The sequence below is a fragment of the Canis lupus genome, chromosome 32 (assembly GCF_048164855.1).
Source record: "Canis lupus baileyi chromosome 32, mCanLup2.hap1, whole genome shotgun sequence".
In the NCBI taxonomy this organism is placed as follows: Eukaryota; Metazoa; Chordata; class Mammalia; order Carnivora; family Canidae; genus Canis; species Canis lupus.
Window position 1 is genome coordinate 32292040 of NC_132869.1, and position 12961 is coordinate 32305000.

General features: G+C 37.6%; 1 protein-coding gene across 9 annotated transcripts in view; it reads left to right on the top strand.

Moving 5' to 3' along the window:
* The window catches only part of TRIP4 (thyroid hormone receptor interactor 4), a 57116-nt gene that overhangs the window by 21430 nt on the left and 22725 nt on the right, over positions 1-12961 (top strand). For 8 of the 9 annotated variants that reach the window (XR_012022761.1, XM_072809065.1, XM_072809067.1 and 5 more), the window contains 4 exons: positions 210-336; positions 4247-4434; positions 8050-8174; positions 9801-9892. Coding sequence is in view for 8 of the 9 variants with exons in the window: in XM_072809065.1 (XP_072665166.1) it covers positions 210-336; positions 4247-4434; positions 8050-8174; positions 9801-9892 (532 nt within the window). In the remaining variant the exon portion in view is untranslated. Of the gene's footprint in view, positions 1-209; positions 337-4246; positions 4435-8049; positions 8175-9800; positions 9893-12214; positions 12278-12961 lie in introns of those variants that run through there. The other variant, XM_072809069.1, reaches the window with a different exon arrangement.

A 12961-nucleotide genomic window follows, 5' to 3' on the forward strand; every position in this document is an offset into this window, starting at 1 on the left:
GTGTTCTGGAACTTTTACTAACTCATATCCCTTAGGGTTCTTGGAGTGAAGAGAAGGAAGTTGGTGGTGTGGAGTAGGGAAGGTCATCCATGGACCCTTCTTTGAATTTCAAATTTTATTACTGTTGAAATATTTTATGTTATGGTAAGTAAGGATATTCTGAGCATAGAACATTACCAGTTATTCCATCCTTTGATTTGTTATCACAGACTAGATGAGACAATACAGGCAATTGCCAATGGAACCTTGAACCAACCACTGACCAAACTGGATAGATCTTCTGACGAGCCTTTGGGAGTTCTGGTGAATCCCAACCTGTACCAGTCCCCTCCCCAGGTTAGTGGACCTTTGCTCTAACTGGTAATGAGAGGAGTTTGGGCCCAGATCCTTATCCTTTCAAGTGTGCCTGTTTCACAGGCTTTAGATACCAATCTGCTGTTTCAACACAACCACCAACCTTATTTTCTGGTCCCAGTTATTTTTCCAATTTTTGCAGCACTTCTAACAAGTTGACCTGTATTATCTTCTTTTCCTGAGAGGGTTTTTTTTTTTTTTTTTTTTTTTTTTAAGTAAGAAATTTAGACAATCCCATGGTCTTTTTGCTAATGGTCTTTTATAGAATATGGGTAGTCCCATATTAGACAATCCCATGGTCTTTTTGCTAATGGTCTTTTATAGAATATGGGTAGTCCCAGAGAATGGTATTTTAAATTGATACATTAACTCTTGTCATTCATTTCTCCATTGTACATTGAGTATCTACTATATGCAAGCATAGTAGTAAGTGATAAACTGTATACTACTTCTATCATCAAACAACTACTACACTAGCAGGGGAAAAGATTACATAAGCAGCCCTAATACTAATAAAGATATAAATAAGGTATGGTGGAAACCCAGAAGAAAGAAATGCTGCTTCTAGTTGAGGAGAATAAGAGAGGCTTTTCTAGGGAAGCTATATTCATTAAAAGTAAGTATTCAAGAAAATGGATGTTTGGGGATGGTGGGAAAAAAAACATTCCAAGCAGAATGAACTGTAAGAATAAAGAATGGGTACATGTAAGTATGGCCTGTATATTTATGGAAAAAGGAATTTAGACTGCTTAGATAATACTTATCAAAGGGATTATCCTAAGAAACAGCCTAATCACTAAAGAATTAAATGTTCAGCAAGTTTTCACATTTTTGTTTTGTAAGTAAATGTGAGCCATCAAAGGTTATTATGGAAAGAGATGCAATCAGAGCAGTGCTTTAGACAGCCTAACTGGAGATACTTATTCAGCACTGTATGCATGCCAGGCTCTTTGCTAGGTGCTAGGCAATTAAAAGTTGTAAAGGTCCAGGTCCTATCCTTAAGGACTTCAAATTTAATGAGAAGACATGTTTGAGTACAAGTAATTTCAATTCCTTAAGATAGTTGCATATAACACTATATGTTAATTATACTTCAATTTAAAAAGAGATAATTGCAATGATAGACACATGTTGTGCATAGAGTAGGACTTCAGAAAACAGTTCATAAATGCACTAGAGGAGTCACCAAAGAAATAGTGTTTGAGAGAAGATTTAAAGGATGAATAATAATTTCCAATGAGACAAATCTAAGGAGGGAATTCTAGGTAAAGGTACAAGATGTACAAAGGCTCAACAGCTTAGGAGTGTTGTAGGTTTGGTAGAACCAGAAGTAAATAAGTTTTGTTAGACGTTGAGATGAAAAAAAAGTTAAGATGGACTGGTAGGTATATTAGTTTCCCAAGGCAGCCATAACAAAGTATCACAATTAGTTGGTTGTGTTAAGACAAAAGAAATAATTCTTTCACAGTTCCATAAAACCAAAATCAAGATATTGGCAGGGCCACACTCCCTCTGAAGGCTCTACGGGAGAATACTTCTTTGCCTCTTTGAGCTTTTGGTGGCTCCAGGCATCCCTTGATTTGTAGCTGCATCATTATGATGTCTACCTCCATTTTCACATGGTCTTCTTCCCTGTATGTTTTTGTCTCTAGATATTCTTCACTTTTATAAGAGGAAGTCACTGGACTTGGGGTCCACCTAGCATGACCAGTCACTGGACTTGGGGTCCACCTAGCATGACCTTATCATAATCTGATGACATCTGCAAAGACTATTTCCAAATAAGGTCACTTTCACATGTCATGGGTAGACATAAATTTTAGAGGGGATGGTACTCAGCTGAGTACAGTAAGCCACATCTTGCCATGAAAGGCTTTAAGTCTCAGGCTAAGGAGTCTGGTTTTATTCCAGAGCAGGTGAAGAGAAGTCCTTGGAGAATTTTAGCAGAAGATTCACTTGACTTTATGCCTGTATAGAAAACATGTTGGAGAAGGGAGTAAGACTAGAAGCAAGTAAATTCCTGAGAAGGTTATTGCAGTAGTACAGTGGGGAGATGATGAGGGCCCAATTTAGTGTTGTAACACTAGTAGGGCAGCAGATAGTTATTTAAAGGCTAAAAATGTAGATGAAGAGACCAGTTAGTAGGCTTTATAATAATATTATTGAAAGATAAGAGATTAATTTAGGAAAGTGGCTCTGGGAATATAGAAACAGATAATATAAACTGGAACTATAGTAAAGAAAACAGAATATGTACCTCAGAATTGTTCAAATACCAAAACATTTATGAAATCACTTATTTCTCCTCTGTATTTGAATTAAGGACTTTTTTTTTTTTTTAATTTATTCAGAGGCAGAGAGAGAGAGAGAGGCAGACAGAGAGGCAGAGACATAGGCAGAGGGAGAAGCAGGCTCCATGCAGGGAGCCCGATGTGGGACTCGATCCTGGGTCTCCAGGATCACACCCCAGGCTGCAGGCGGCGCTAAACCGCTGCGCCACCGGGGCTGCCCAAGTTAAGGACTTCTATACCTGTGTAGTGTTTAATGTATTCTGCTTTATGTTTTATTTTTTTTTAAGATTTATTTATTTATTTATTTATTTATTTATTTATTTATTTATTTATTTATTTATTTATTTATTTATTTATTTATGATAGACATAGACAGAGAGAGAGGCAGAGACACAGGAGGAGGGAGAAGTAGGCTCCATGCCGGGAGCCTGACGTGGGACTCGATCCTGGGACTCCAGGATTGCACCCTGGGCCAAAGGCAGGCGCTAAACCTCTGAGCCATCCAGGGATCCCCCCTGCTTTATGTTTTAGATAGCTATTTATGTGTTTGTCTTCTCCTGGGATTATAAATTCCTTGAAAGAAAGAAATGTATTTTTTTTGTATTTTATATGCTTTTCACATAGTCAAATACTCAATAAATATATTTTTTAAGATATGATGCAGTTGATTAGAACCATAAATTTTTTATTACAGAAGGATTCTTAGAGATTAATTTAGTCCAACCCTCTCATTTTATAGTTGAGAAAACTGAAACTGTTAGAGGTTAAATGATTGCTTAGAGTCTCTAAACTACCACTCTAGTTGATTTTTTTTCTCCTATAAATTAACAAGTAAGTCAGTAATTAATACAACTGACTCCAAACTTCATCATCTTAATTAAGCCTTTTTTTTTTTTTAAGCCTTTTGTTTTTGTTTTTGTTTTGTTTTTGTTTTTGGAGCATTCAGTCTTCTTGTTCTCAAGAAACCTTAACCTTTGTCAGTCTGTGACAGAACTACTGCCAGTTTCCTCTATTATCTCTGTCTTCTACTTTTCTCTTTATGTGATGGGAGCCCTGTTTCAGTAGTGCTCTGTCCTGTCTTTTTAAGGACCAGATTATTCATTTCAGGGCAAGAGAATATGTCACGCATCCAATAGAACTGCTGCCTGTGATGGTATCTGTTTGGCCTTATCATGATGCCAGCATGCGACACTGCCCCTAAACACATGAAAAGTGTGTGGACCAAAATGTTGAACCTTTGTTTGATGGAATTAATGTTTGGAAATTGCCCAATCCGACAGGGATCATTAATAAGTATAAAGTAGAAATAGTTACAGATGTTGTACTTTGTCTACTAGTTGTGTTGTTGCTGGAATTAAGAAGCTATGGAGATTTCAAAATTCTAATTATCTTTTAAGATGGGACCTTTGTTTTCATATCTACAACTCCAACTGAACTTTTACCTATTAGCTTTTTTGGCCTTGTTTCAAAGATGGAATAAACTTTAAGAAAATGTGCCCAACGTGATTTTTTCATTATTAGCATTCATCTCATTTTGCATATCTATCCCAGGTTCTTTCCTTGTCAGACAGAACTGTATGTTTGTTTGTTTTTTTCTGTAGTGGATAGACCAGACAGGTGCAGCCTCACAGAAGAAGACTTTCCATTCAGCGGGATCAGAACTAGAATTCAACTCCTATCGGCACCAGTTGCGAATCCAGGACCAAGAATTTCAGGAAGGCTTTGATGGTGGCTGGTGCCTCTCTATGCATCAGCCCTGGGCTTCTCTGCTTGTCAGAGGGATCAAAAGGTAAGGTGGAAATGAATCTTCGCAGTGGAAGATTCTACAGTGGTATAAGCTTGATTTAAAATTATGGATTGGGGAGGTGCCTGGGTGGCTCAGTTGATTAAGCCTCCAACTCTTGATTTTGGCTGAGGTCATGATCTCAGGGTTGAGGTCGATCCCCAAGTTGGGCTCTGCAATGGGCATGAAGCCTGCTAAAGATTCTCTTTCCCTCTCCTCTCTATCCTACTTACCCCACCTCTCTGTTTCTTTCTCTTAAAAAAAAATATACAGATTAGAATTCGTTTTCTTTAATCTGGTGATGATTTATAATATTCTTCACCACATAGAACTTTAAGCAATATAATCATGTATTGATTTGGTAGTGGTGTTTTTACTGAATAGCTTTAAAAAAAACTGAGGTTAGAAAAACTAAGGATCCTAGTCATAGAAAGAAGAAAAGAAAAGTGGTCTCTGCCTCTCTCTCTCTCTCTCTGTCTCTCATGAATAAATAAATAAAATCTTAAAAAAAGTAATAAAATCTTAAAAAAAAGGCGTATTAGTTTATTTATTTATTTTTAATTTTTATTTATTTATGATAGTCACAGAGAGAGAGAGAGAGAGGCAGAGACACAGGCAGAGGGAGAAGCAGGCTCCATGCACCGGGAGCCCGACGTGGAATTCGATCCTGGGTCTCCAGGATCGCGCCCTGGGCCAAAGGCAGGCGCGAAACCGCTGCGCCACCCAGGGATCCCCTGTATTAGTTTAAAGTATACAACATAATGGTTTGATATATATGTATATATTTTTTAAATGATTTCTCAATAAGTTAATACCTATTACCTCACATAGTTAGAAATTTTTTGTTTCTTGTCATGAGAACTTTTAAGATCTCCTTTTTTAGCAGCTTTTATTTATTTATTTAAACTTTATTTTTTTTTTTAAATTTATTCATGAGAGACACAGACAGAGAGAGAGGCAGAGGCACAGGCAGAGGGAGAAGCAGGCTCCATGCAGGGAGCCCAACATAGGACCTGATCCCGGGACTCCAGGATCACGCCCCAGACCAAAGGCAGTGCCAAACCCTTAAGGTAGCCACCCAGGTTATCCTCTTAGCAGCTTTTAAATGTACAATACAATATTGTTAACTATAGTCACCAGCTGTACATTACTTCCCTAGGACTTAATTATCTTATAACTGAAAGTTTTGACTATCTTCACCCATTTACCCATTTACCTCTGGCAACTACCAATTTGTTCTCTGTATCTATGAGTTTGGTTTTTTTTTTTTTTTTTTTTTGATTCCACATATAAGTGAGATCATACAGTATTTGTCTTTTTCTGTCTGATTTAGCACAATGCCCTCAAGTTCTATCTGTGTTGAAAATTAAATGACTGAATTTCCTTTTTATGACTAAATAATGTTACATTGAGCATATGTACCACATTTTCCTTTTCCATTCATCCATCAGTGAACATTTGATTGTTTCCATGTCTTGGCTATTGTAAATAATGCTGCAGTGAATGTGAGGGTGCAGATAGCTTTTTTTTTTTTCCTTTCTATTTTGTCTATTAGAATTTACTATGCCTGGGGCACTTGGGTGGCTCAGTTGGTTAACTGTCTACCTTAGGCTTAGGTCATGATCCCAGGAGCTACATGTTAGGCTCCCTGCTAAGCACTTCTGCCTCTGCCACTCCCCCTTCTTGTCTCTCTCTCTCTCTCAAATAAAATCTTAAAAAAAAAAAAAGGAAAAAGGAACTTACTATGCCTAGGCAGTGTCCTAACTCATAACAGTAATAATACCTTATATTTAAATAGATTTTTTTCAGTTTTAAAAGTAATAACCATGAAATATATCAGGCCAATGTTATTACAGTCTTGCACAATGAGCACTCTTAGGTAAGTAAAGATAAAATAGCTTTCTCTGAATTACAAAGCTAGTTTGTAGCAGAGATAGAACTAGAGTTCAAGTTTTCAGAGTGTTTTTCCCACTCTCACTGTGTAAACTTCATTCATTTTTCTTCTGAAAAAAATTTTTATTGGCATTTGGGATCAATCATTTCTACTTTGGTGTCATCATCATTAGCTGTGATTTCCTTTCTTCATTAAGGTCTGTTACTGTTACTATTTTTCTCCCCTCTTGAAGGTCAGGCCTTCTTGCTTTGGCTTGTTATTGTTTTATAGTTCATATGTGTAGTGCCTTTAGAACAAATGCATGTGAATCTGCTTCTGCTCCAGGGCAGCTAGACCTTCAGATACCTGTTTTTCTCATTCAGTTTTCTGCAATTTAGTTATCTTTTCCATCTTCCAAAGTAGAAAACTAAACAGCTTGCCTTCTGCTGGGAGAATCAGAATGTTTACATTTCTCTCATCCTATTTTGGATCTGTGTTATTCAGATTTTGTTACTGAAAAGAACAGATGAGCAGCATCCAGCCCACAATCACTAATCCCACAGAAATAAAATGGATGGTTCTGCCACATTTGTGAGACCATTTTCCCAGTAACCCTTCAGGTTATTTGGTGTGGAGAAATGAAAGATAATGATTTATTCATTTATTGATTACCTGCTATGTGCCTGGCACTCTTTCAATTCATCTGTATTATAAAATGAAGGATATTAGAAAGTCCCTATTTCCCATTACAAGAATAGTATAATACGGGTATGTTATCAAGATGCTTTATTTCATTTGGTTGGGACTAAAAGAGGAACATCCTTTTTCTTTTCTTTTTCTCTTATTTTTGAGTATAGTTGACACAGGTGTACAGGTTAGTGATTTGAACAAGTTTATCCATTATTCTTTGCTCCCCACAAGTATAGCTACCATGTGTCCCATTATATTGCTACTATAGAATCATTGTATTCCTTATGTTCTGCTTTTTATTTCCATGACTTACTCATTCCATAACTGGAGTCCTGTATCTCCCTCTCTTCCTTCACTCATTTTGCCCATTCCCTCCTCCCCCAGGAACATCTTTTTGTAATCCTTAGAGAGTAATTAAATTCTCTTGAATGCATTGTTATTCCACTTACAGATTCTTTCAAACTAGTCAAGTTGTTTAATTATCTACAAAGAACATAATCCTTTATAAAATACTTAGCAAATATAAATGAATGTGGTTGCAATTTAAAGAGTGAAGATAATAAGCATTTTCATTTCCTTAAATTCTATTAAGTAATAATTATAAAAGTACTGTTCTTAGAGATTTGTGTGTTGGTGAGTTTTTTTCTCTTAGGTTAGAGAACAAGTAGCAAAGCTTCTAAGAAAAGGTTAGCCTTTGACTCAGAGAAGAGCAAGGAACAACTTAGATGCCTTGAAAATGTAAGATTTGGATGGTAGACGTCCCACAGCTTTTAGGCTAGTGAAAGAAGGCTTGTGAAAGATCCAACTCTGAGTTACAGCGATTGAGTAAAAAGTAGGACCTGAAAGAGATAAATTGTCTTTGTACTGATGAAGGAAATGCCAAAAACAGGGTACATACTCCAGTGAGGGATATTGTATGTTTTTCACACAAAATACCCCTCTTTGTGAGATATCTTCTATAGATCTCTTGGTTCAACTAGATGATTTGCTGTATTAAATGAGATTCTCTAGGATATTAGAATTTAGATCCTTCTTACTAAATTTTTATTTGTTTTAAGGGTGGAGGGCAGAAACTGGTATACTCCTCATAGAGGACGACTCTGGATAGCAGCCACAGCCAAAAGACCCTCCCCTCAAGAAGTCTCAGAACTCCAGACTACATACAGGGTTCTTCGTGGGAAAGGTAACAGTCATATATTCGCCGTTCAGTATTATTTGATGGAGAGAAGTCATTGTCATTGATGTTCATCTTCTTTAATTTCCTTCTTCCTATGACTTCCTTTTTCCTGGGGGGTGATGAGAGGGACTTTCATCTATGTATATGTTTATTTGTTTAGTGGCAGATCATAGACAGCTATTCAAAGCATCAATTCATCAAAGAGTGCAAATAAAAATATCAGTTCCCAACACCAGAGATCAACCAACTAGTTTTAATTTTTTAATTTTTTTTAAAGTAGGCTCCACACCCATCATAGAGCCCAGTGTGGGGCTTGAATTCATGATCCTGAGATCAAGAGCTGAGCTGAGATCAAGAGTAGGACACCTAACTGACTTGAGCCAGTTTTCTTTTTTTTTAAGATTTTATTTATTTATTCATGAGAGACACAGAGAGAGAGAGAGAGCCAGAGACATAGGCAGAGAGAGAACCAGGCTCCATGCAGGGAGCCCAGTGTGGGACTCGATCCTGGGACTCCAGGATCACGCCCTGGGCCAAAGTCAGGTGCCAAACCACTGAGCTACCCAGGTGTCCCGAGCCAGGTTTAATTTCATCTGAGGAGATTTTTTCTTTTCTTTTTTTCCCCTTAAATTGTGAGAACACAATGACTGCTATAAACCTAGGATCTTAACATTGGGAAGAACAACCACAATAAGAATTAAATTTTTAAGGAAGTAACCCAAATAGACATCTACTGTGGAATTTGGACAGGTCAGAGTTGGTTGACTTAAGCAGTGTATTTTGGGAATCTCCCCAACCACATCAAGTTTGGATTCAAAAACCACTTCTGACCCTTAGATTTCTTGTTTTTCTTCCTCTTATCTAACTTATATGGTTGTTTTGAAGGTAATATGAGAGGATAATTACAGAACTACCTTTAATAGTTTTTAGGAAACCAAAGTTTTTCGGAATCAAAAGTGCATGTTTCCTTAAAAGCACATTTTTCTTTTTTCTTTTTTTTTAAAGATTTTATTTATTTATTCATCAGAGACAGAGACAGAGACACAGGGAGAGGGAGGAGCAGGCTCCATGCAGGGAGCCCAACTTGGGACTTGGGACTTGATCCCGGGACTCCAGGACCATGCCCCGGGCCGAAGGCAGGCGCTAAACCGCTGAGCCACCCAGGGATCCCCGCATTTTCCTTTTGACTGATATGACTGGCTTGTTTTAAATTTGTGTTCTGTCATTTTTTTAACTCCCTATGTTCTGTCAGTCTTATATTTTTTAATACACTTTTTTGGTTTTTCTTTTCACACCTGTAGCTTGTTTCCACAACCATTATCATCACCAAATTCAAGGCTATTCTAGTTGAGTATAGATGGAATTGGTTTGTTTAGAGTGAAGTGGGATCCTTGAACTTTGATGGTGTAAAGGTAATTTTTTTATATAGTTTAGGATGTGGATAGTGGACTAAGCCGGCCATTCACTAAATTTTTTGCTAAAATACAAAAAGTTGTACTAAATAAAAACTTCATTGTTTTCTATGTCTACAAATAGATAATAGAGAAAGTTATTTGTTTAGAATTGGAAACAAATTTGTGAGTTTGAGTCACAAAAGCAATTTATATGATCCTTCTGTTATTTTTGATTCAGATGTGGAATTTCCCAATGACTATCCATCAGGTTGTCTTCTGGGCTGTGTGGACCTCATTGACTGCTTGTCCCAGAAGCAGTTTAAGGATCAGGTGAGTAAAGAATAATTCTCTTGGACACAGTTGGTTTGCCACCATAGTTGACTCATAGATCCTTCAACACAGAATATTGTGGAGATAGTAAGATGTTAGCAACTGAATTTAGACATGTGAAGATAATCTTCTCATAGAGAGGTACTGGAGAGAGAAAATATCAGGACAGAAACAGAAAAACTAGTGATGTTTTGGTTTCTGATACATGTACATACCTGTATGACAAGCTGTTGTGCCAGTCAGGCTAAATGAGTACAGAGTCCTCATCCTTTCATAAAACTTTGCTGCTTTTGGTAAAGAAACCCTCCATTATCCCTTAAATTATTTCAGTTAGATGATGGGGAGGATAGGATTTGTTATTATTTTGGAATAGTTGGTACAGGCCAGAGAATTCATGATAGGCAAGTATATTTGAATTCTTATTGCCTGGACCGAGCCTATATACCATACATATATATAGGTATGTATTTTTTATTTATTTTGATCACTGAAGATTAAACTGACATAACTAGAGTTCATTTTTGAACAGCAGAGGGAGCCAAAGGACTTTAGCTTAATTTAGAGTCTTATGTTTAGACCCAAACCATCAGAAATCCAAAATGAGAAAGTCTATCCTTGAAGCATGAAGAGTCTTACCTAACAGTATGGTTTTCTTGTTCTTTGGACAGTTGCTTTATTATTTTTTTGTTGTTATTTATTTGTTATTTATTTATTTGATAGAAAAAGAGGGGGAGCACAAGCAAGGTGAGGCACAGGCAGGAGGAGAAGCAGGCTCCCTGCTGAGCAAGGAGCCCAACTCAGGGCTCATGATCTGAGCCAAAGGCAGTTGCTTAACTGATTGAGCAACCCAGGCACCCCTGAACAGTCGCTTTAGGCAACAACTGTGCCTAGGAAAATGTTGTTCAGTTTCATTTTTCTTAGTAAATTGTTTTCCAGATTTATTTACCTATTATTTTTTTTTATTTACCTATTATTACTGTTCTAAAAACTGTTCCTATCTATCTTACCTCTCTACCCTTTCCTCATAGATTTTAACCAGTAGTCACTATCCCTCTAGTTTTCTTTCATTTTCTTGTGGATTGTCTCCTCAGCCCTTCTCTGATTACTTTATTTTTATTTATTTATTTTTTTAAAAGATTTTATTCATTTATTCATGAGAGACACAGAGAGAGAGAGAGAGGCAGAGACACAGGCAAAGGGAGAAGCAGGCTCCATGCAGGGAGCCAGACGTGGGACTTGATCCCCGGTCTCCAGGATCAGGCCCTGGACTGAAGGTGACGCTAAACCGCTGAGCTACCTGGGCTGCCCATTCTCTGATTACTTTATAGATATGAGTACAGCACAAGCTTTTTGGCATAAATTTGATGCCTAGTCTTTTGTTCTTCTCTTATTACCTGATCCAAACTAGGTAAGACCATAGACACGTGGAGGCCCTTTGTTTTCCAAACTTGTGCCAATGCCTATATGGTCTTTTGCCCATTTTTCCAGGATCTCTTTTGCTTTCCTCCTTTCCCTTTTTATTTTCAGTCTAGAAGTAAAAATTATAAAAATTCCTTACATTGGTATTCGGGATGCCTGGGTGGCTCAGCGATTGAGCATCTGCCTTTGGCTCAGAGCGTGATCCTGGAGTCTCCAGATCAGGTCCCACATCAGGCTCCCTGCATGGAGCCTGCTTCTCCCTTTGCCTATGTCTCTGCCTCTCTCTGTGTGTGTCTCTCATGAATAAATAAATAAAATCTAAAAAACAAAAAACATTGATATTGGCTTTATAGTTTCTTTTTTAAGATTTTGTTTATTTGAGGTAGAGAGCATGAGCCGGGGCAAGGGGCAGAGGAAGAGGGAGAATCAGGGATTTGAGCAGGGAGCCTGAAGTGGGAGTTGATCACAAGACCCTGAGATCATGATCTGAACTGAAGGCAGAAGCTTAACCAGCTGAGCCACCCCTGTGCTCCAGGCTTCATAGTTTTAAAGATTCTTACAGTCATTAATAGCTTAGTATGACTTAGTATGTTATTAATATATTTTCTACATAGTATATTTGCATTCTAAAAGGGAACTCAGGAGCATCTGGCAAGGTGAGTGGTGGGCTTTGGCAAGGGGCCTTCCTTTATTTTCTTGTCAATCAAGCAAATAAGGTCATCTGATATAAGGTCAAATGATTTCAATCACTAGACAGCAAGTCTTTCTGCCACAGGTTTGTGTAGAGAAGGGTAGGAAATTGTAATCCTAGTTTATCTACACGGTATGGCAAAGTTTATGGGAATTAGAAATCTAATTAACGAAACAAATCTTTTTGGTTTCTCACAGATACCTTTCTTTCAGGTCAGCATGATACTCCTCCTCAAGCTTAGAGTCTGTCTTGTATCCTGAGGATGCTGAGGGCAGCACATAGAAATGTAGGAATCCTCCCATATGTTCCCAGCTGGAGGTCCTGGCAACTCTCCTTATGAATTTCCCTGATGTGTGACATTAGAATATCCCAAAACACTGGAAGCCAGCAGGCTTTATCAAGCAGGAATCCCTTACCCATTTTCCCTGTGGTCAGCTTTTCTGGGGCTTTTCCCCACTATTTCTTTTCTGTGTTCGGGGGTTGCTCAGGAATATATTCAGAATTGGTATTAGACCTATTTGGGGATTATTTATTGGGTAAGGATCTTTAAAAAGTTGTAGCTTTGTTATTTGGCTACTTTTTAGAAAATGTCTCAAGCATCCTTGGTAATCTGCCTGTCTCTGAGCTAGGGTTCTATGATGTAAGAAATGTGATTACCTAGTCTATTTTACAAACCTTATTCTCATTTCTGTAAGAATGAGTTGAAAGTTTAGGAATAATAGCTCTAGACTAGCATTTCCCAAACTATTCCATACATGTGTTCTCTGGAGACATAAAAATGGGGGAGGTGATTCTAAATGACACATACATTTGGAAAATGTATTTGTATCAAATTAATGTGTTTATTTACTGCAGACTTTCTCAGAGCCCTTAATATGCTAGTGTGCATTGACTCTCTGATACATCTAGTGGATATAACATGCAGTGTTCCAAAAACTTTTAGACCATAAAATCCCCTC